The sequence below is a fragment of the Rhineura floridana genome, chromosome 5 (genome assembly GCF_030035675.1).
Source record: "Rhineura floridana isolate rRhiFlo1 chromosome 5, rRhiFlo1.hap2, whole genome shotgun sequence".
Taxonomy (NCBI): domain Eukaryota; kingdom Metazoa; phylum Chordata; class Lepidosauria; order Squamata; family Rhineuridae; genus Rhineura; species Rhineura floridana.
In genome coordinates this window covers 4663156-4686578 of record NC_084484.1, presented here as the reverse complement: position 1 = coordinate 4686578, position 23423 = coordinate 4663156, and the positions used below count along the sequence as shown (strand labels likewise).

At 45.1% G+C, this 23423-nt stretch overlaps 1 protein-coding gene across 8 annotated transcripts in view; it reads right to left on the bottom strand.

Annotated features, from left to right (window-relative positions):
- Positions 1-4084: 4084 nt before the first annotated feature.
- The window catches only part of LOC133386194 (vacuolar protein sorting-associated protein 16 homolog), a 32633-nt gene continuing 13294 nt past the window's right edge, over positions 4085-23423 (bottom strand). For 3 of the 8 annotated variants that reach the window (XR_009763082.1, XR_009763084.1, XR_009763083.1), the window contains exons 5-10: positions 22169-22731; positions 19975-20063; positions 17409-17500; positions 16828-16935; positions 5791-6623; positions 4086-5595 (exon numbers count right to left, since the gene is read on the bottom strand). Coding sequence is in view for 3 of the 8 variants with exons in the window: in XM_061629878.1 (XP_061485862.1) it covers positions 6534-6623; positions 16828-16935; positions 17409-17500; positions 19975-20063; positions 22169-22299 (510 nt within the window). In the remaining 5 variants the exon portion in view is untranslated. Of the gene's footprint in view, positions 5596-5790; positions 6624-13814; positions 15072-16827; positions 16936-17408; positions 17501-19974; positions 20064-22168; positions 22732-23423 lie in introns of those variants that run through there. The other 5 variants (XR_009763085.1, XM_061629878.1, XM_061629876.1 and 2 more) reach the window with 5 other exon arrangements.

Genomic DNA, 23423 nt, shown 5'->3' with positions numbered 1-23423 from the left:
GAACTGCACGTAGTACTCAAGATGAGGCCTAACCAGTGCTGAATAGAGGGGAACTAATACTTCACACGATTTGGTAGCTATACTTCCGTTAATGCAGCCTAATATAGTATTTGCCTTTTCTGCAGCCACATCTCACTGTTGGCTCATATTCCGCTTGTGACCAATGACAATTCCAAGATCCTTCTCACATGTGGTATTGCTGAGCCAAGTATTTCCCATCTTATAACTGTGCATTTGGTTTCTTTTTCCTAAGTGTAGAACTTTGCATGTATCCCTGTTGAATTTCATTCTGTTGTTTTCAGCCCAATGCTCCAGCCTATCAAGGTCCCTTTGAATTTTGTTTCTGTCTTCCATGGTATTAGCTGTGCCTCCCAATTTTGTATCATCTGCAAATCCGATAAGCATTCCCTGCACCTCCTCATCCGAGTCATCAATAATGTTGAAGAACACTGGACCCAAGACTGAACCCTGCACAACAAAGAGTTTGGCTTCTAGGCTCAACACAAACAGGAGCTGGACCCATACCCTGATCAAAGCTGCCCCAGCCCAATAAAGAGGAGAAGCCTTAAGGAGGTGGAGATTCTGTCATCAGAACAGGAACATCCTGTGCTATTGGATGGAGGGAAATTTTGATCCAAGGAGAAGATGGAGGCTCCACATGAGAACTTGGAGCAAATGATTTATGCACAATACCAGCCCTTGCAAAAAGACTGGATTGAGTGCCAACTTGCTTATGTGTGGATGGGAAATGCTTCTAATTTGACCTGAAAAGAGTTATGGGCAAATGAATTCTCCACCCAGCCAAGAAATGAAGGAGGCCACGATGCAGCCCGTCTCTGCTGCCTTTTCATTAAAAGCTACACGTCATCTAAAATGGCACTGGGATATGCCAGTGTCCTGCAAAACCATCTCTTGGAGCCTAAAGGACAGCTACTAGTACATCCCTCGCTCAGACTGTCTGTCTCTTCCATCCCCTGTCTGCCCTCTCGTGTGCCTCTTGGCCATCCATCCCATAAACCCAATGAGGTAATACTCACTCATACAAGCCGCTGGTTTTCCACCTCCTCCTTTTGCAGAGGCCCAGAATTTCTCTCTCTCTTCCATGTTCCTCACTCTCTCCCTCCTCCCACACGCACACACAGCAAGACAATGTTTCACACTGCTGTGTAACAACAAGCACATTTTTGACTTATCTCTGATCTTTTCTGGCTTCAGGATTAATAGCCTTTTTCCTAGGTCAGGATCAATAAGAGCCAAAAAAAGGAAAGAGCGGGGGGGGAGGGGGGGGACAAAGCAAGCTGTCAGTGGAATCAAAATGAATTGATAAGGATCAAGTCAAGTTTTACGACGCCTAAATTGTTGAACAGACACTTTCTACCTGGGGAAGGAGTGTGTGTAAATTTAATTTCTTTTCCTTTAGAAGACCCAAAGGGATGTTCTTGGGCCTCCACCTCCCGTTAAAGAGCTTTTCCAGGGATCAGTGACACAAACAAAGGAGTGGTGATGGGTGGTGTGTGTGTGTGTTCCCCATAATCTCACTTGCTCAAGTCATCTGAGCTCAGTCTCATCTCCACAGACTGCCAACTGCCCTCCAGGGTTTCAGGCAGGGATCTCTCCTGGCTCTAACTGGAGATGCTGCGGATTGAACCTCGGACCTCCTGCACACAAAGTGTGTGCTCTGCCACTGAGCTACAGCCCGTTCCTCAATATACAAATGAAAGGAAGGCCATAAAATAGCTGCTCTGCCACTGAGCCTCCTTTCTGCCGTCCTGGGCTCCTGCAGGGAGAAAGGGCGGGACATAAATCTAATACAGAAAAATAAATAATAATAAACTATTTGCTCTGCAACCACCCTACTGGAGCGTACACCCTGCTTTCTAAACTGTCACGTGGACTGGATGAGAAGATGATAATGTGTTGTGACGGATCATTGACTAGGCAATCTGCTCCTCTCCGCTGGAGGCATGCAATATTGGGTTAATTTTGGGGTGGAGGGGTGGTGGTACCTGGAAGATCTGTTGTGGATAGTAATGGGGGAAGTCGCATTTTATTTTATTTTGTTTTAATGTGAAACTCCCTAATTCACACTTCTCCAACCAATACACAAACTGAAACAAAGCCATCCTTCAAAATTCCCAGTTTTCCTAATTTTGCAACACAGTTCTTCGACCCAAACAATGCATACAAGAATGCATATTTTAGGGGAAAGCATGCATAAAAATGAAAATGTATGAGTTATACAAAAATGCATTATATTAAGGGAAATTGCTTTCAACAATACATATGTTACATACGTTAGGCAAAACTGCACACAAAAATGTGTGTATTAGGAGAAATTTGCACTGAAATCCTAATGAATTTTCATGAGGATTTTTTTTAAAATGCAGATTGCTGCAGAAATGTGCAGAACTGAATTCAAGATTGGAAAAATGATAAATGGAAATTATTAGATTTGTCCATCCCTAGTTGTGGAGGTACATGTTTGAATTGGATTGGCTCAGATTAGGCTGAGCTATCTCTCCCACCCAGCTTAATTTGAGCCAATCCAAATTGATTTGGACTTCAACACACCCCAATCAGCTACTTGATGAAGTCTAATGTCTTCCCTCTCCAACCTACACCCCAAATCCTCACCCCCATGATACTTTAAAAAAAAAGCTGGAGAAGACTTTGAAGACTGAAATGCTTGCCTCATATTTGTGGTGAACATAAGAAGGCCCTCATTTCATACATCTGAGCCAAGATATACCAGACACCGCAAGATGTGGGAAGGGTGGCTCCTCTCAACAGAAACGAAGCTCAGTGGCAGAGCAGCTATTTTGTGGCCTTCCTTTCATTTGTATATCGAGGAACAGGCTGTAGCTCAGTGGCAGAGCACACACTTTGCGTGCAGGAGGTCCGAGGTTCAATCCGCAGCATCTCCAGTTAGAGCCAGGAGAGATCCCTGCCTGAAACCCTGGAGGGCAGTTGGCAGTCTGTGGAGACAAGACTGAGCTAGACTTATCAATGGTCCAACTCGGTATGAATCGGCTTCCCATGTTCCTAACATCTCTGCCTGTGACTGATCAAGCGTTAGGGCAACCAGATGATAGACTGGCTCTAAATGCTCCCAAAATCTTCACAATATGTATTCCGAAAGAACCTGTGATACAGCCCTCTTGGGACTGTACCTCTTCAGAATGCAGATGCAGTGGATTTTATAGCTGGATCCCCACCACCACCAAACAACAACAAAGAACTCACTCCTGTTTTCCCAGACAAAGCTGCATTCCAGAAGTGAGAGAAGGATTCATTTATCAGATTCCTAATTCTGAAGCGGAGCAGTTCCAAGGGGGCTGTGCCATGCACTCTCTCTTTCTCTCTGAAAATGCAGATGCATCCTCAGCGCTGCGCCAGTTTAAACATTAAAGCAGCATGATTAGACGACAGCTAGTGCATATTAAAGGGTGGTGTGAAACAGAGCCCGGGACAGGAGTTTCATTTACTGAGGGAAGGGCTAGGCTAACCACCATCCATCCCACTCCCTTGTTTTCAGATCACATGTGATGATAATTTCTCTAGAGCAGTCTTTGTTAACCTGGCACTCTCCAAACGTTTTAGACTACAACTCCCATCAGTCCCAGATAGCACTAGTGGGGAATGATGGGAGTTGTAGCCTACAACATCTACTGCCCAGCTCACTGGTTTTACAAACTGAATTACTGTTGTGATAAACTATACGTTAAGCCCCTGTACTCTGGATGCTAGGACTGGGCAGGGCAGCTATGAGAGAACTAGAAAAGGTCCTCACATGCAAAGATGTATCACTGAACGCTAAAGTCAGGATCATTCAGACCATGGCATTCCCGATCTCTATGTATGGATGTAAAAGTTGGACAGTGAAAAAAGCAGATAAGAGAAAAATCAGCTCATTTAAAATGTGGTGTTGGAAGAGAGCTTTGAGCACACCATGTACTGCGAAAAAGACAAATAATTGGGTGTTAGAACAAATTAAACCAGAACTATAACTAGAAGCTAAAATGATGAAACTGAAGTTACCATACTTTGGACACATAAGGAGAAGACATGATTCATTAGAAAAGACAATAATGCTGGGGAAAACAGAAGGGAGTAGAAAAAGAGGAAGACCAAACACGCAATGGATTGATTCCATAAAGGAAGCCACAGACCTGAACTTACAAGATCTGAAAAGGGTGGTTTACAACAGATGCTATTGGAGGTTGCTGATTCATAGGGTCACCATAAATCGTAATCGACTTGAAGACACATAACAACAACAACTGGTAAAAAGGGGCAGTTGGAACATAGGAACACGGAAGGCTGCTGACTTATGGCAACCCTATGAATAGGGTTTTCATGATAAGCGGTATTCAGAGGGGGTTTCCCATTGCCTCCCTCTGAGGCTGAGAGGCAGTGACTGGCCCAAAGTCACCCAGTGAGCTTCATGGCTGTGTGGGGATTCAAACCCTGGTCTCCCAGGTCTTAGTCCAACACCTTAACCACCACACCACACTGGCTCCCGAAGGCACATAACAACATATTGTTGCAATCATTTTTATGACATGTTTTTTAAAAGGAATCAAACATATGCTCTTAAAATACGCTTTGGATAGGCAATTTAACTTTAAATGTATCTAAGAATGGGCCTTCAAAGCTTGCTGAGTATCTGACTCCACCTAGGAATAGGTAAGAACTTTGTTGGATTTGGTTTTAGCACCAGATTTTCCAATGGTCTGCATATTCTCCATCTTTGCGGAGCGATCCTGTTTGCTCCAAATGTCAGCGGCTTTCCCCATCACTGGATTTTCCTTCCTTGAATATTCCCTCAAATATATTGTTCTTTTATTGATTTTACTCACAGCACATCTCTCCCTCTGTCTCCCTCTCTCTCTCTCACACACACACACATGCATCCCCCCCTCCTTAACCCAAGATCCAAGTGGGAGTAAGCAAGCCAAGCCTATAATAGAGATTAAAAGGCAAACCTAGCCCTTGAGAGCTCTCCCGCATTAAGGATTCTAAGCTTGCCTAGGAGAAGGTTGGGGATGGGGGGGGGGCACTGAAAGCTGCTTTCTTCCTTTCCTTTCCATTTATTTCTTTTTCCTTTAAAAACACAGATATTTCCTTTAAAAATATTAGTTCCTTTCCAAAATATTGATATTAATATTAACCTATTTTCAAGGGAAAAAATGGATCAGTCAAAGCAGTGGATAGTGGACAAAGAATGAACTCCAATTGATACATGTGACATTGATACTGCTTTCGATACGGCACGAGCCAGCAGATCCCATCTCTGCCACCATTACTGAAAAAAACTCTTTTGTATTCTTCCATTTCCTCTGCTGTTTGCTAAAATGATATCCCTCGACCTGGTTCCAGCATCCTTGCCTTGCACAGAGGTAGATGGTCAGAGAAACAGACCTTTAAAAAAAATCATTCTGGGAATGATGTCAGTCCTTGAGAATTCCACAGCACATCAAGTGGATAGGAAAGTTTCTGAAAGAAATATGCAAATAATATATTCTCTCAAAATGCCAATCTGGAGATCTGGTGTACAAGACAAACGTTAGCTAGGATCAGATCTTGTGTGTGCATCTGAAAGAGAGGAGAAACATTCTCAACACTTGGGACAACTCTTTCCACGTCAACCAGTCCAAGGGCCCTCACCTGCACAGATTACAACATTCCAACAATGACGACAACAACATATTAAACAACACAAGTATTAAACAATAAGACAGGCAACTGACTAGGGCTCTCATCATGTCACTTAAAACATTTATCCCCTACCTTTATGGAATGCTCAAGGTGGTTCACATTCACATTCAAAAACAGTTGATATTCTAAACTGCACCACAGCAGATAAGGAAGTGATGAACAACTAACAAAACTGTGCCCTGTTTTATTAGCAGGCCCTCAAACTGACTCAAAGCAGGGAAATTCGATTCCGTTCCCATTTAAAGGAGAATCTACCTAATTCACTCTTTCTGCATTAACACACAAACCAAAACACAGCCATTCTTGGAAATTCACATTTCTTTAACTTTGCAATTGAGTTTTCTAGCCAAGCAATCTTTACAAAAATGTATATACTAGGGTAAAAATGCATATATTAGTAAAAATAACATACAAAATTGCATTATATTAGAGAGGGAGGGCTTTTTCTCCCCAAAATGTGTATATCTGAGGAAATTGCATACAGTAATGTGTGTATTAGGAGAATTTCACACTAAAATACTGAAGAATTTGCAGGAGGACTTTTTTTTAAAAAAATCACAAAACTGATGTGAAAATGTGGAGAACTGAACATAAGACTTGAGAAAGCGAAATTGAGAATTTTAGCCATTATCCTCTGAGGACTTAGAGGAATTTATTTGTAAACATCTGAAATTTTGTCAAGTCTCGCTAGCTGGGGGGAAAAAGCAACCAAGCAAGTATCACAAGGCTCAAACTACTCTGAGCAATGTTTTTTTCTGAAGCGGTGGGCTTGAACAGTCATCCAAAGACCAGGAAGGAAGTCACAACTGCACCTCTCAAGTAGGGTTGCCAGGTTCAGGGCCTGAGACTGATCCTGTATCTTTAGGAGAAGAGAAAGTCAGCCAAGTGCAGGTGTTCTTGCAACCCTGTAATGGAAAAAACCACAAGGTGAAATTCTCCCTTCCCCCTGCACAACTTTTAAAGGTACAGAAGACCTCTTGGTTGCCAACATCCAGCCTCACCTTTATTCACGTAGGTAAAATTGTTATCTGTATATAAACCCCTGAGATGATATATCTAGTTGTCACCAGTGACCTGGTGATAATGGTGGTACAATTTAGTTACAATGCACAATACCATTAATCATTCCAGTGTAGCGTAAACAGAACAGAACACTGCAACGGGTGGGACACCAGTGTGCTCTGTGTCCAAACTGGAAGCATCTGGAGAGATCCCTGAAGTGGGGAGGGGGTGGAAGACAGAAGAGTCCTGAAAGGGGGTGGGGTCCTTGATAGGAGAAATCACCTTGAAAGTGATACAGTCCCCTCTGTTTTTCAGTATTGGGCTACATACGCTAACGGCAGGCTATACATTCATTCTGAGCACTAACATATGCTTAGAGAAACTGATTTAAGTTCACTCAAGCAGATAAACACTGACAATCTAAGCAGGTGGCTGAAAGTGAAGGCAGGATTCTCAGTCTCCAAGTTCAACCGATGAACTTCGCTGAAACCATAATTAATATTCAGACAACTCTATTCTGGCACGTGAAACAAACAAGTTGGTTTAAAAGGATGCAAATATATCCTCTCTACCCTGAGGAGCTGGGGAAGTGTGTGTGTGTTAGGGTTGCCACGTTCAGGGCCTGAGACTGATCCTGTATCTTTAGGAGAAGAGAAAATCAGCCAAGTGCAGGTGTTCTTGCAACACTGTAATGGGAAAAAACACAAGGTGGAATCCTCCCTTCCCCCTGCACAACTTTTAAAGATACAGAAGACCTCTTGGAGACTGGGCCTGGGGACAAGCCAGAGCAGTGGCAGAATGTTTGCCTTCCACACAGAGGGTCCCAGATTCAACCCCTGGCAACTCCAGGTAGGGGTGGGAGAGTGTCACTGCCTAAAACCCTGGAGAGCAGCTGCCAGTCAGTGTAGATGGAGGAATGGTCTAACTCAGTATAGGGCAGCTTCCTGTGTTCTTGTTTGGTTAGGTTGGGGTGGGGCAGGGTTTTTTCAGTAGGGGCACGACTTTTGTGGACTTTGTGGCCCCCTTGTTGGTTATTTTTAGGCAGCTATTTTGCCAAGCTTTTCACTGATTTTAATGCCTAATGCTGTAAGTAGTAGGGTGGACATACTTGCTTTCAAAATGTGGTCATGTGGCCACCATGTGCTCGAGGACATCATCAAAACAAGCATCACATGACTGGCAGTGACATCACCAGCTGTCAAAACAGATGCCATGTGCTCAGTCACATGGCTGGAAGTGATGTGTTTTGTGCATGGTGGTCATATGACCACATTTTGACAGCAAGTAGGTCCTCCTTACTACTGCTGTACATCTGTTGGGGGGGGTTGAGGGGTGGCTTGTTTTAAGCGCTCTGGCATTATAGTTTGTTTTGCCATTTTCTTATTGTAAACTGCCTTGGGAGGGTTGTCTCAAATGAACTGGCTCAGGCTTCTGTGTGTTCTGTGTGCATGCTGTAGTCCAGTAGAAGTGGTAAGTGTAGTGCTGGGCACAGGAACCTACTTCCTGAGAATTCCAACTTTTAAAATAGAGGTAAACTTCTAGTCCTCAGGCTGCAAATATACGTTTTGGGGGAAAGTGTACAGGAAATGCCAGTTGAAATCTCAAAATCCCCAAAGAGGTTTCCTCAACAAAGATGCACTTCCTTCACACATACTGCCCCCCCCATTCTGAACAAAACCTTCCTGAAAGATGCTAGTCACATCCAGCGACTGTGAACATCATCTTGAACGTCGCTGCTGTTTTTCAGCAGCTAGGTAGCTGTGAGGACAAGCCTTTAGACAGTGAAGACTGGTGGCCCCGATGTCAGTGGGTAGTGAGTCCAATCCGGGTTTTAGCCCCAGCTTTCAAGGAGCTGTCCAAGGTACTAAAACTCAGAGTGGATTTCACTGCCCCACTGACATGGAGCCACCACTGGCTATATAGTAGGTGGTGCAAAGGTTGCCCCACACACTCCAGGAATGGAAGACAGAAGACCAAGATTTGTGGGATGGCAGCAAGGGGAAGGGGAGAAGGGGTCACAGCTTGATTAACTATACCAAATAAAGATCCCTAGCACCTGATCGCTCCCCACCACCACCACTATCCAGCATTAGGAAGGATGAAGCCCCCAGGGCACAAAAGACGCTCTCCATGCTCTCCTCCCCAGATCCTCAAGCTGGTTGCCCATGCGAGATAGGTTAAGCAGCACCTCTACACCATGCACATGGCCTCAGGACGCCCACTAGGGCAGCCTATCCTATTTTTCTCTCCCTGCCTGCACTGCCTGACCATCATGACAAAGCAATATGCCAATCTGATGCACAGACCCAAAGTTAGAGGGAGCATCGAGCAGGTGTAAAAAACCCCAATAATCCCAAAGCAAATCGAAGGGCTGCTATTCATTTTAAACACAAATGGTCAGCATGGGAGCCCTGATCTGGATTGGGGTCCTAGTGTGGAGGTTGGGGTCTTTAACCCTTTACCTGTCACTAGTATCACCAGTGCAAATCACACATGCTCCAGCAATTTGCATATGCAGGGGAAAGCTCCCATCACTGTAAATGAACATACATGGCATCGACCAGCTCAGGAGGAACGTCTTGAGCTTTACCTCCTGACCATAAACTGAAAAAAAATAGGGTGGCAGCTTTGCCTCCCACCTCCCACTTTTACTTTGGACCCCTTTCAAAATTCAAGCCAGTAAGTGCCACCTTCATTTACAAGTGTGCCCCACTTTATTTTTTGAGATGATCAAACAACCACCACCCACACTTTACTTTTCTACAAGTGATCACTCCTGGCTCATACTCAGGCACACAAAGGGGACCATACATAGGAAACTTGTCTGCAACCTCTTTAAATGCTTATTTCTCTATGATCCTACTTCACACCATATTAATGAATACTGAATTGCTGCATCACACATTTGCTTCCTTAATGCCTCCCCACTCCTGCCTCCCCAAGCATGTCTGTTTATTATGGACGGCACCATGGACAGGATAATTGCATCATGTGACTCACACATCATGGTCACCAGCCACTACTTCTCCCACTGGAGTGGCAGTAAAGGAATTGCAGCTGGTCATAGCCTTGAACAGACTGGTCAAAGAACATACTGGGGGATGGTCCGGACTGCTCATATATAGGGAAAGACTTGTGTAAACCAGGATACAATTATGTGTGTCTGTGCAAGCAGGAATCAGGTGTCATTATGACAAAGGTTGGGAAACTCTGAACCAGTCAATGACAGCAATTGCCACCAGTTAATTCTTGCTTGTGTCTAAAGATATATTACCTCTCCTCCATGCCTTCATGTCTCACTTCAAGAAGTTGCAGGCAGTGTACATAATGCTCCACACACACCCAAACACACACCTCTTTTATCCTTACAACACATCTGTGAGATAGGCCAGTCTGAGTGACTAGCCCAAAGGCATCCAAAGAGCTTCATGCCGAGTGGGAATCTGTGCCCATATCTGAAGTCCAACACTTGGATCTATACAGCCAAGCTCATCTACACATGCTTTACACCACAGCTGAGGAACCTTTATCAGCCTGAGGGCTACACTACCTCATGTGTGACCTCCTGGGGCCACCTGCAAATGGTGGCTGGGGCCAGAAGCAAAAGTGGACAGAGCTATGGCTGTGACTCTCACCTTTGTACAGTAGGTGGTGATGGAGGTGATGATTATGACGACTAGATTTATTACCCACCCTTCACCACGAGGTCCCAGGACAGGTCACAATGATGAAAAATACAACATCAAAAACAAATTACAATCACAATTAGAGTGGGTCCTAAAAATAGATTATCTCAGGTGTCAAGGGCCAGGTAGAGGTGTGTCCTCTTCAGCATATGACAAAAGCTGTACAATGAAAGTGCCAGATGTGCCTCTGTGGGGAGGGAATTCCACAACTTAGGGGCTGCCACAGAGAATGCCCTCCCCTGAGCCAGATTTTGACTGGACATCAGGAAAAACTTCCTAACTGTTAGAGCCACACGAGAATGAAATCAATTCCCTAGAGAGGTAGTGGGCTCTCCGACACTGGAGGCCTTCAAGAGGCAGCTGGACAGCCATCTGTCGGGAATGCTTTGATTTGGATTCCTGCATTGCGCAGGGGGTTGGACTTGATGGCCTTATAAGCCCCTTCCAACTCTACTATTCTATGATTCTGAGGATGGTGGAACTACCAAGAGAGTCCCCTTTGCTGATCTTAACATCCAAGGGGCTCTGTGGGAAAGGAGGCAGTCTTTCAGATGCTGGCATGTAGGCTTTAAACACTAGCATGAGCACCTTAATTTGGCCCTGGAAATGAACTAGCAACCAATGCCAGTGACATTTCAGCCACACTGAGGTTTCTACAACTACACACACACACAAACACCCACAGATCTCTCTATCCACCTTCCAGGCAACCAAGAGGGATTATCACCTTTCAAAGACACCTTCCAGCTGCGCAAAAGAACTCAAGGAGGGTGTGGTCTCTGGGAGGGGGTGGGGCATAGGGAGAGCTTCACAAGGTGGTGCTCCCAATGCTGAAACAGAACTACATGCAAGGGCAGCAAAATATGCAGGCACCATTAGACACAATTGCATTTTGAGATACGAGTTTGCTACCACCTTCACTGTTTTTAGCCAAATGTCCTATCAGATCCTAACACTTGACAATAAATCCTCAAATGAAGATGCAGACCTCCTAATGACCAAAGACACAGATGAGCACACGGAGTCCTCCTGTGTCAGCACTGAAGACCCCGGTATGCTGGGAGAGCCTTCTCCAGGCCTGCCTCCAAGGAATACCAGGGAAGGACTCTCAGCTATGTCAAAAGGGGCAGTCAAGTCACTTCCTAGCCCTCTAGAGCACCAGAGCCAGAATGTCCAAGCCCAGGCAGATGACTGATGACCGAGCATAAACCTGTAGAGTAATGGGCTCCTCAAAAGTAATGGTACTCCTCAAGAGAAAGGGCAGCTGAAGGAAGCCAGCTGCTGAAACAACGTATGCCATTCAGCTCCCTATTCCTAAACCTGTTCTCTGCTCTACTAGATCACCTCAGCTGCTGGCCCCCTGACTCTTAATGCTGCCACTGGATTAAGTTTTGACTCAGGTCTGACCTCTTGTGCCTGACATTGCTCTCTGGACTCCTCATGCTATGGTACTTTGTGTGGGCCAACGCCTGTAGTGGATTTTATTGGGGAACATTTGCCTGCCTAATTCATAGACCAAAACCTAATCCTAACCCTTAGTGGTGCACCAGGTAAGTGAGGTCAGCTGTGAGTGATGAGTGCTAGGGGAAAAAGTCAGAATCAAACAAACCTAAGGAAAGATCTAAGAACTGCTTCAAAATGAACCCGGATGTCCTTTTTCCAGACAACAGAGAAGAGACTTCCTGGTTCATTTTGAAGCCATTTTTGGGTCTTTCTTCATGCCTGTGTCACTAACATTTTCTCTCTAGATTCAGACAATGGAGAAGGGCTGCCAGAGTAACTGTTTTTAGTCTTCCCTGATAGAGAAGTGATTGCTGCCCAGAGAAAACAATTTAGAAATCCAGGATGTTAGTGTAGCCAACTAGGCAGTAGCATGTCTACCAGGGGTGTAGTCATCCAGGGTCTCAGGAGAACTTAGATCCCTTACTTTTTAAGGAGCCAGGTCCCAGCAGGGTCCCTAAGTCTCCAGCGTTCTATGAGCCAATCAGCGTAAAAAGGGAGTGTGTTAGCTGCCGAGAAGAGTCTAACTTGCTCTCTTGTCCTTTCCTGCTGATTGGAGACAATCAGAGTGAAAGGAGTTCCTACTTCAAAAAGTCAAGATGTGGACAGTGAGAATTCTGTAACAGAAGAAGAGACAGTGAACCCTGATGACAGCATCTCATCATCAGAGGAGGGCTACTTGCACCTGCCTTGCCCCACCCGCTAGCCCTGGAAGCCTTCAAATGCAGCTTCTTTCAGAAGATTTTCTGGCCCTTGGCTTGAGCTATGGGGGTCAGGGGGATAGAAAAGGTTTTTGTATCAGCTTGGGGGTTAGTTTTCAAATATTTTTGCTTTGGCTTTTTTGTTGAGCTTTATTCTCATGTATACTTAGATGTATATATTTTTTTCTTAATGTAACAGTGATGTACTTTTTATTATGTGTTGCTGTGTTACAGCATTCGGACTGTTTGTGTGAACTGCTTTGAGCACGTGTGTATTTGTGGAAAATGCAATATATAAATAAATTGAATAATAACAATAATAAAAAACCTACATCAAGCAGTTTGGTACAGCAGGAGATAAACGTGCAGACACTGAATTCAGCAATTCAAGCAATATCTCTGACAGTGAGAAAGGACCGTCGAATGGGGACAGTGATAGAGAAGACAAAAGTAGCATTCAGACCTGGCCAGATTATTCTATAATCTTAGAAAGTTGCATAATCTTAGAAGGGGCTGTAGCTGTGACTATTATGAAGGGACCCTGCACTTCTGAATGTGCCATTACACTTCTGATTGTCTACCCAAAAGCAAAAACAGCAGCAAAGATGGGAGTTTATGCTGTAACTAACTTCATGCAAAAAGATTTTTGGGGTGGGGAATGTAAATATCTTAAAGGTTACCCTGCTTATGCAAATAAAATCCATTGTGTCCACCATTCACAAGAGTGCTATCACTCAGTGGTAGAGCACATGCGTCGCATGCAAAAGGTCCTAGGTGCAAACCCTGAAATCTCCAGGCAGGGCTAGGAGAGATCCCTGTCTGAAACTCTGGAGAGCTGCTGCTAAGTCAGTATAGACAATACTGAGCTAGAGGGACCAATGTCTGACTTAGCTTATGTCCCTAAGTATATCCATATTGCATGGGGTGGATACTGTAATTGAGAAAACATGCAAAATAGGCCAGTGTTGATATTAGTATTTCAGGGGGGAGGGTAACTGACAGAGTAGGGTATCGCAGTGCAGGGCAGTGCCATGTTATCTGGCCTTTTCGTGTATTGCTTTGTTGTTCTTGTTTCCTTATAGAAATGCAGTTGGAGGGCTGTTGATTGTAGCAGCTACACCACAGTGGTTTACAATTTTAAAATAATAAAGCAAATAAATGGTATGCAACATAAAATAATAAGAGTCCTCTTAGGCCAACTGATGGCAGAAGCTCCCTGGCCTGGGCTTATTTATTAAATTTATACCCCGCCTTACAGCCAAAAGGCCCTCAAGGCGGCTTCAAAAAACATGAAACATAATACATCAATAAAATACAATACATCAATAAAATACAATTCTCAGAATAACAATTCTCAAGATAACATAACATTACTTATGCCTTCTTTCAGGATACATATGTTTTAATAACCCCAGGGAAGTGGAAGAAGGGTTGCCCCAACAGTTCTCCGAGATCCTTGATGGTCATCATCAGGAGATGACAGTACCTGCACCCTGGCCTAGACTTCCTCCCTTCCCATGAACTACCCTGCTCAAATGATGGCATGGAATAAAAACCAAATCAATTTCACTCATCATCTTAGGCCCTGCTGTGGATTCCCCTGCTGTCAGAGCTAGTTCAGCTGTTCTGTTGTTATATGCATTCAAGTCGAATACGACTTATGGTGATCCTATGAGCAACCTCCAATAGCATCTGCTATAAACCACCCTTTTCAGATCTTGGAAGTTCAGGTCTGTGGCTTCCTTTATGGAATCAATCCATCTCTTGTTTGGCCTTCCTCTTTTTCTACTCCCTTCTGTTTTTCCCAGCATTATTATCTTTTCTAATGAATCGTGTCTTCTCATTATGTGTCCAAAGTATGATAACCTCAGTTTCATCATTTTAGCTTCCAGTGATAGTTCTGATTTAATTTGTTCTAACACCCAATTATTTCTCTTTTTTGTGGTCCGTGGTATGCACAAACTCTCCTCCAACTCCTCATTTCAAATGAGTTGATTTTTCTCTTATTCGCTTTTTTCACTGTCCAACTTTCACATCCATACATAAGAGGTAGGGAATACCATGGTCTGAATGATCTTGACTTTAGTGTTCAGTGATACATCTTTGCATTTGAGGACCTTTTCTAGTTCTCTCACAGCTGCCCTCCCCAGTCCTAGCCTCCTTCTGATTTCTTTTGTCCCCCTTTTGGTTAATGACTGTGCCAAGGCATTGATAATCCTTGACAAGTTCAATGTCCTCATTGTCAACTTTAAAGTTGCATAAATCTTCTGTTGTCATTACTTTAGTCTTTTTGACATTCAGCTGTAGTCCTGCTTTTGTGCTTTCCTCTTTAACTTTCATCAGCATTCGTTTCAAATCATTACTAGTAGTATGGTATCGTCTGCATATCTTAAATTATTGTTATTTCTCCTTCCAGTTTTCACACCTCCATCTTGGTCCAATCCCGCTTTCTGTATGGTATGTTCTGCATATAGATTAAACAAAAAAGGTGATAAAATACACCCCTGTCTCACATCCTTTCCGATTGGGAATCAGTTGGTTTCTCCATATTCTGTCCTTATTGTAGCCTCTTGTCCAGAGTTTAGGTTGTGCATCAGGACAATCAGATGCTGTGGCACCCTCATTTCTTTTAAAGCATTCCATAGTTTTTCATGATCTACACAGGCAAAGGCTTTGCTGTAATCTATAAATCACAGGGTGATTTCCTTCTGAAATTCCTTGGTCAGTTCAGCTGTAGCACCCAAGATATGGAAGAGCCTCACTTTTAGGAAGGCAGCAAAGACTGTTTTATTTCAGTGAGCTTTTGTAGTTATTACCCTTCACTTGATTGCTACTATTAATGCTTTTTAAAAACTTTTTAGGGTGTGTGTTTTTAAACCTTGTTGGTTTTACTGATACTTTGTTTTCATTATTTTGAAATAATTGTAAGGTGCCATTAATATTTTATAGAGGCAGGATATAAATATTGAAAACAGAAATAATGAAACAGATAACATGGGGGGAGATAATTAATTTCATTTTCATGGGTAGGGGGAATAAAGGGGTTCGGAGGGGGTTGATGCTGCTGGTGGTATAAACACTAATTTGGGAATATTCATGTCAAAAGCAAATTATGGAATTCCCTCCCCCTTCAAGAGATGGCAGGTGCTGACACTAGCTGGAGCCATATTCTATTGACTATTGACTGAAGCTGTCCCACAACACTGTTTTAAGTATTCTGAAAAAAAGTTGGGGGAAGTCTGGTACATTTTACCGATCATTATAAAAACAAAGGAACAAATGTAAATATTATTTAGTGATAAAATCTGAAGTAATCCTTGTTTATGCTTTATGAAACAAAGTAAAAAAATCCGTACGTTCTCTATTGTCAAAAGAACTAATAACCTGTTTTTATTTACAAATGTATGTAATTCCTATTTGTACTATATTATGTTATGATTATAAACAGGGGGGAAATGAAATGTATTTTTGCAAGAGGTGGGCTGAGAGAAAGAAGTGAGGAAGTGTGGTGTAGTGGTTAGGGCGCTGGATTAGGACCTGGGGATCAAAGTTCAAATCCTTACTCAGCCATGAAGCTCACTGGGTGACTTTGGGCCAGTCACTGTCCCTCAGTAATCTACCTCACAGGGTTGTTGTGAGGATAAAATTGGGAGAGGGTGAAGTGTGCACACCGCAATGACCTTCTTGGAGGAAAAGTCGGATATTAATGTAGTAATAACAACAATAACAATGTCATAGACCCTGAAGAGCTGAAGAGAAAAAAAGCTTCACTAAGTTTGGTAGAAAGGCATTTTAAAAAAAAGTTTCTACCAAACATGGTAATACTTTTTCTGTCCAGCTATTCAGGGTCACTTACAACATAATGTAACCTCAATTCTTTCTATCAGCTGAGCTCTTGCAAAAAATACATTTCATTTCCATCCCTATGTTTAGCCTTTAGTTGCTGAAGGAACACTAATGGCTCACTGACAATGAACCTGCAGAGCAAACCAACCCAACCCATAAGTCCCAACCCAAAGACACCCCTCCCCCGGTCACTTTGGGTTTGGAACCTTCAGCAGACATTTCCTGCAAATTTACGCTTAGCAGCCATGAGGACGAGAAGCCTGCAGTGTTCCAAGCCAGGCCCCAGTTCCCCATCACCCGGCCCTGCTTCCACCTGATGTCCAAAGGCAAAGACAGTGAGTGGGCTGTAATCCCTTCTCTCTGAGGCCACTTACATTTCCCATGCTGAAAAGGCTGTAGATGAGGACTGAGCCATCCTCTTGGATGCAGAGGAGGTCCTCGCTGGTTGTCCAGCCAAGATGCACAGCCGGGCAGTTCTTCCACTGTGGGAGGAGGAGAACCAAGCAGTGACAGGCACTTTTATTTTCCATACTGCGCTTTCTGCTTCAACAGCACAGGGTTCAAACCCAGAGAGCTTTGCCAAGTACAAATCCCAGCCAACCACAATCCCATTTTCCCTTGCTGACCCTAGGCTGGAAATTCCCTCCCAGAATCACTGCACAGGGCTATCTCTCCTCAAACCCAGGAAGCCTATGGCTTACTCCCAAAGTCCTCATTCCCCGGCTGGAACAAAACCCAAGTGCATGCAACTGCATTTGCTCCTATTCATCCCTCGTAACGCTTGCATTCCCCAGTCATTCTCATCTCCCTCTGTTGCCCTCGCTGCTGGAATTGTAACCGCTTGGGGGCAGAGAACTGACCTCCCCCTCCCTCCCCCTTTTTGCTGGTGTTACTCTGCAAAGTGCAGTGTTTACTGATGGCTGCACATCACCGATAACGTAAGCATCCTACTTACTGGAATGCTAGCCAAGAGGACCCCAGAGGCGGAATAGATTTCAAGAGGCGGCCGGGAACTGGGAGATTTTTCTTTCTTGGTTTTCAGCAAAGCTAAAAGATAAGAAGAGTTGGAAAAAAAAACTGGAGAGAAGCCAAGTCTCCAATTACCCGTTCCCAGCTCTCATTTAATTCCTTGGGTAGTTTCTTTCATTATATTATTACTAGCAGTTTCATACTTGACGTTGCTTGGGAATTCAAAGAAACGAAAAAAATCGGTGCTGTTTTGAAAGGTTCCGTCTGCCATCTTGATTCAAAATGGTGTCCAGCTGTAGCCCAACAGAGATGAAAACCTGCCCTTCAGTCTCAAAAACCACCACGCAACGATACAGTCCTGCTTCAGATGAAACCAAATCCAAGTCCATGCACAGGGACAATCCAAAAAGAAAGGGCCAGTCACTATCTCCTTGACATGCTAGGTTTCAAACTGCAGGGAGATTTTTTTTTCTTCCCCTCCCCTCCCCCGCACGGGAACGTCCAAACGTGCACCCCTTCTTTTGCAGCTCAGTGGTACAATCAAGGGATAACTTAACCACTTGATTCTGCTGGCCGAACAAACTGGCCTTGAGTATTTTCCAGAAGCATAGCTTGGCATGGAGAAAGTGGAGAGAGAAAAGCGTTTCTCCCTCTCTCGTAACACTAGAACTCGTGGGCATCCAATGAATGTTGGGAGATTCAGGACAGACAAAAGAAAGTACTTCTTCATGCGGCACACAGTAAAGCTATGGAACTCACTCCCACAAGAGGCAGCAATGGCCACCAACTTGGAGGGCTTTAAAAGAGAATTACACAAATTCATGGAGGAAAAGGCTATCAATAGCTACTAGCCATGATGGCTGTGCCGTGCCACCATAGTCAGAGGCAGCGTGCTTCTGAAAACCAGTTGCAGGTAGCCACAGGAGGGAAGACTGCTCTTGCACTCAGGTCCTGCTTGTGGGCTTCCCATGGGGGTATCTGGCTGGCCACTCTGAGAACAGGATGCTGGACTAGATGGTCCATTGGCCTGGTCCAGCAGCCGGGATCGTCTTATGTTCTTCAGACAGTCCTGTGTGTGCTGGCTTGAAATGTCCCCGATTAAGGCAGCATGGACAAAACTTTAATTTGTTCCGAGAATGCCGTAGATTACATACAAATGGAAGGTTTGTTATTATGTACTGTATATTAACTGAGGATTTTGTCCCATTGCTTGTTTTTAACAGGGCCGATAAGTGCCATGAATCCTTGTTGCAACCAAGGAGAACAGGCCAAAGGCCTTCACACTCTCCTTTCAGTCCTGCACTAAAAAACCAATGCAAAGGGCTGCTGCTCTACTCTCTCCCAGGAAGCTAAATTTGGCTTTAAATCCAGACTTGATCAATTTGGCTTTAAATCTAAACTGAATCGAATTTTTCACCAAAGTAAGAGTAAGTTACCTAAAACACCTTGTGGGACGAACGGGAGGTGCCCCTGCGCTAGTCTGACCGTAGTATCTACACAGTAAGACATGGGGTGGGTCAGGGTATCTCCCTCTCACGAGAGGAAACTTTTACTTGAACTGTACCGCTGCTTTTCCACTCTGTGTTGTTGAACTGTGTTTTCTTGTAATATGATCTCTTTTTTAATATGTATTTTGTATCTTCCTTTTATATCTGTTTAATTGTGGTAGCCCATGGCTTTGAACAATAAAGACTTCATTCATTCAGAATTTTTCACCCATCCCTTATGGCCACTAGCCACAATGACTATGTTCTCCTTCCTCTGTTGAACATAAGAAGAGCCTGCTGGATCAGGCCAGTGGCCCATCTAGTCCAGCTTCCTGTTCTCGCAGTAGCCAACCAGATGCCCCAATGGGAAGCCCCCAAGCAGGACCTGAGTGCAACAGAAACTACCTGCGCTTGTGATTCGCAGCAACTGGTATTCAAGGCATTCTGCCTCCAACAGTGGAAGGAAAACATAGCCACTGCGGCTAATAGCCATTCTGAGAATGGCAGATTGCCCTAGTGCCTCCAATTAACAGCGGGCCCTATTCCTAGGCCCCTGTTTATTTCTACAGATCCCACTCTTCCTCCAAGAATCTTAGGGCTGCCTCGCACCAGTCCTGTGGGGTACGTTAGACGGAGAGAGAGAGTGACTGGCTACTTTCCTCTTTCAACAAGCCTTTTAAGTTGAGACCTATCCCAGTCTGCATCTGTGTCGGAATTGCTTTTTAATATGTTCTTAAACATTCTTTTTTAAAATGTTTTTAATGTTAGAAGAGGTTTTGATTGCTTTTTTAAAGTAACATTTCTGAAGATGTTTTAATGTGTTTTAAAGTTTGTTTTTATGATGTTTTAATATTTTTAGTGCTTTTGTTTGCCGCCATGGCCTCCTGCTGGGAGGAAGGGTGGGATATAAATCAAATAGTAATAATAATAATACATCACACAGGCCCTATGTCCTGGGAAATGACTGACACAGGGCCGCAGGGAGGAAACCTTTCAGCAATAAAGGAGCAGCTGACACCATAACGCCTCCCGCTGCCCAAGAAGGGAACCTGGTCCTTGACGTACCAATGGGGCCCCCATAGGGAGCAGCAGCAACCAAGCAGTCTCGCAAGTCCTCACTCACGTTCCAGCCCATGCTGTACACATCTAGTTTCCTGCAGGGGAGAAAAAAGGAAAAAAAAGAATTATAGAAAAGCCTGGGGGAAACTCTTTGAAAATCTCCAAATCTGCTGCAAACTGTTATGCAGTTCTGCTGCAGAATGCAACTTGACCAGAATTTTTGAGAATCTCAGTTCTCGTTCATAAAAAAAGGAAAGTACGTTTCTAGACCTCATTGGTTACAAAGACATCATCATCGTCATCAATTAAATTAAATACCTGCCCTCCACCCAAAGTATCAGCTCTACACTGCATCAGCAGTGTCAGGGGGGGCTGGAAATTCCTGGGTCTTTGGCAGGGAAGGAAAGTCCTTAGCCAGCAGTCGGGTTGTAAATCTGCTAGGCCTATCCGAAGCGTACTTGCCGAGTCAGAAGTCCAGAAGCGAGGTCAGTGGAGGTCCGGGATCAATTGCCAAGGAGGTCAGTCAAAGAGATGCTGCAGGGAAACTAGGTCTACACAAAGCCACGCCTGACGTTGCAGTCAGCAACAAGCTGCAGCCAAGGTGTGCCTTATAAAGAGCAGGATGGACAGCAGGTGTGAGCCCTCAGCGTTTGGGCCTTAAGGAGACAGGCCTGCCTCTCTTCTCCCTGACCTTCTGCTGTCTACATTCTGCAGGTGAGGGGGGAGTATCCTGTTCACTGTCTGTGTCTGGCTGCAGGGCCTCTGCTGTCCCTGGGGTGCTCTGCAGCTGAGCGGCAGAAGGAGCTGGATTCTCAGGAGGCTCCTCCGTGTCTCCTGCTGTTACTCCCGAGTCATCCTCATCTGAGGAGTCCTCTGACGGGGCCATGACACAAAGGTCCCAGTGCAGCAGTTTGAAAACTGTTTTTAAAAAAGTTAACCTAAAATCACATCACAAAACCCAGAGCGGGTCCTAAAAATATACATCTCAGGTGAGAACGGCGAGTGTAAAGAGGGTAAGAGAAAAGACGTGTGTCCCGAGTTATGCCTGTTGAAGTCTCATGGATGAGGGATTGTAGCTCAGTGGCAGAGAATCTGCTTTTCATGGGGAAGGGTCCCACACTCAATCTCTGGGTAGGGTTGGGAATGTCCCCTGCCTGGAGCTCTGGAGAGCTGCAGCCAATGACTGTAGCAGGTGTCCTTCAGTGCTGGGTCGCCAAATGCAGTTGGGACTACAACTCCCATCATCCCCTCCCAGCTCAGCCAATGGCCAAGGGAGGATGGGAGGGGTCGTCCTCAAACATCTGGAGGGCCCCACGCCAGCTAAGCATGAATGACACTTTTGCCTCAAGAGGCAGATTTGGTGTTCTATGCCTTCAAGTCGATTACAACTTATTATTTCTTATGGTGACCCTATGAATCAGTGACCTCCAGTAGCATCTGTCGTGTGAACCACCCTACTCAGATCTTGTAAGTTCAGGTCTGTGGCTTCCTTTATGGAACCAATCCGTTTCTTGATTGGCCTTCCTCTTTTTCTACTCCCTTCTGTTTTTCCCAGCATTATTGTCTTCTCTAGTGAATCACGTCTTCTCCTTACGTGTCCAAAGTATGATAACCTCAGTTTCATCATTTTAGCTTCTAGTGATAGTTCTGGTTTAATTTGTTCTAACACCCAATTATTGGTCTTTGTCGCAGTCCACGGTATGCGCAAAGCTCTCTTCCAACACCACATTTCAAAGGAGTTGATTCTTCTTACCCACTTTTTTCACAGTCCAACTTTCACATCCATACTGTACCTTAAGAAAACACAAACAAGGAGAAACCGGTGCTGCGGCAGGAGGTGCACCCTCCGCGCCTTTGCGTCCCGCTTGTCTCACAGAGCTCAAGGCAGCGCGCGGGACCGGCACCGACAGTGCAAAAGAGCCGTCGTCACGACGACCTTGCAGATTCGGTTCATTTCAAACGTTTTGGAGGATTTTGCAAAGGATCGAGGTGGTGGGGGCGGGAGAAAAAGGGGTGTTTAATTTTGGCGGGGAGGAGAGAGAAAACATTGGGGGGGATCCCAGGGAGTGTCAAAGCAGGGGGCCTGGGGGAGGGGTGAGAATCCGAGGGAGGAGGTCTTCTTTGGGGGGGAGGGGTGCACACTGCCTGCCATGCAGGAGGCTCTTGAGGGAGGGGGAGAACGAAAGAGACGCTCACTGACCGGTAATAAGCCTCTTCCCCGAGAGGGTCCCAGTTTGCCGTGTAACAGTCCGTGCTGGGGCGCGTCTCCTGGGGTCTCTCGCCCCAACAGCTCTCCTCCTGTCGCCAGGCACTTCCGCCCTCAACGCCCATCCCGGGTAAGCGGAAGGAGCGACGCAGTTGCCGCCATCTTGCGTGAGGGCACAGGCCAGCTCCCTCTGCTGCTCCCTGGAGGGAAAGAGCAGGGACCGGCAGAGCAAGCCCGCCCCACCGCCTTCCCGGTTCAACTCAATTCGACTGTCTGCAGGCATGGAGAGAGCCTGGCTGCTGGATCAGGCCCATCTAGTCCAGCATCCTGTCCTCACAGCAGCCAGCCGGATGCGTCCATGGGGAGCTCAAAGGCAGGACCTCACCTGACTGCAACAGCAGCTCTCTCCTCCGACTTGTGATCGCAAGCAAGTAGTATGTTCAGAGCAGTAGCATAGTGGCAAATTCAGAAGTGCAGGGTCTCTTCATCATAGTCACAGCCATCCCCCCTCCCTTTTGCTGCTGGGTTGAGATGAGATCCTTGTAAATGCCTTCTCCCTAGGAGCCAATCAGCACCAGAGTGTTAGCTACTGAAAAGAGTCTTCTCAGTGGCTGACTCACCTCCTTTCACTCTGGCTCCAAACAGCAGGAAGGGACAAGGAAGCAGGTTAGGAGACTCTTCTCAGGGCTAACACCATCCTCTTTCATGCTCATTGACCCGTAGGATACTGGAGATATAGAGCCCCTGCTCCCCGAAAAACAAGGTATCTAGGAATCCCCGATAGCCTCGATAACTACAGTCCTGGGTCAGAGGCAGACTGGCTTGACAGTGGAGGGCAGAGCATAGCCATCGTGGCAAGTAGCCATTGGTAGCCTTATCCTACTTGAATTTGTCTAATCCCCTTTTACAGACATCCAAGCTGGTGGCTGTCACTGCCTCTTGTGGGAGTGAATTCCATAGTTTTAATTCTGCACTGCTACGTGAAGAAGCACTTTCTTTCATCTGTCCTGACCCTTCCAGCATTCAGCTTTTAAGCAGGCATCAAAAAGAATACAGGGAAATCGCCTTCCCAACATCAATACGCAGGGAGTTCCAAAGCTGCCACACTAAAAGAACTATTTCTTACAAGCATGGAACGAGTATTATGTGGCAGCTGTAACCGTGCAAGCTGTGGTGCAACATGGAGGACAGAGCTTGTGTACCTTTACAGTTTACTCCAACTCCCATCACCCCTGACCATTGGCCATGC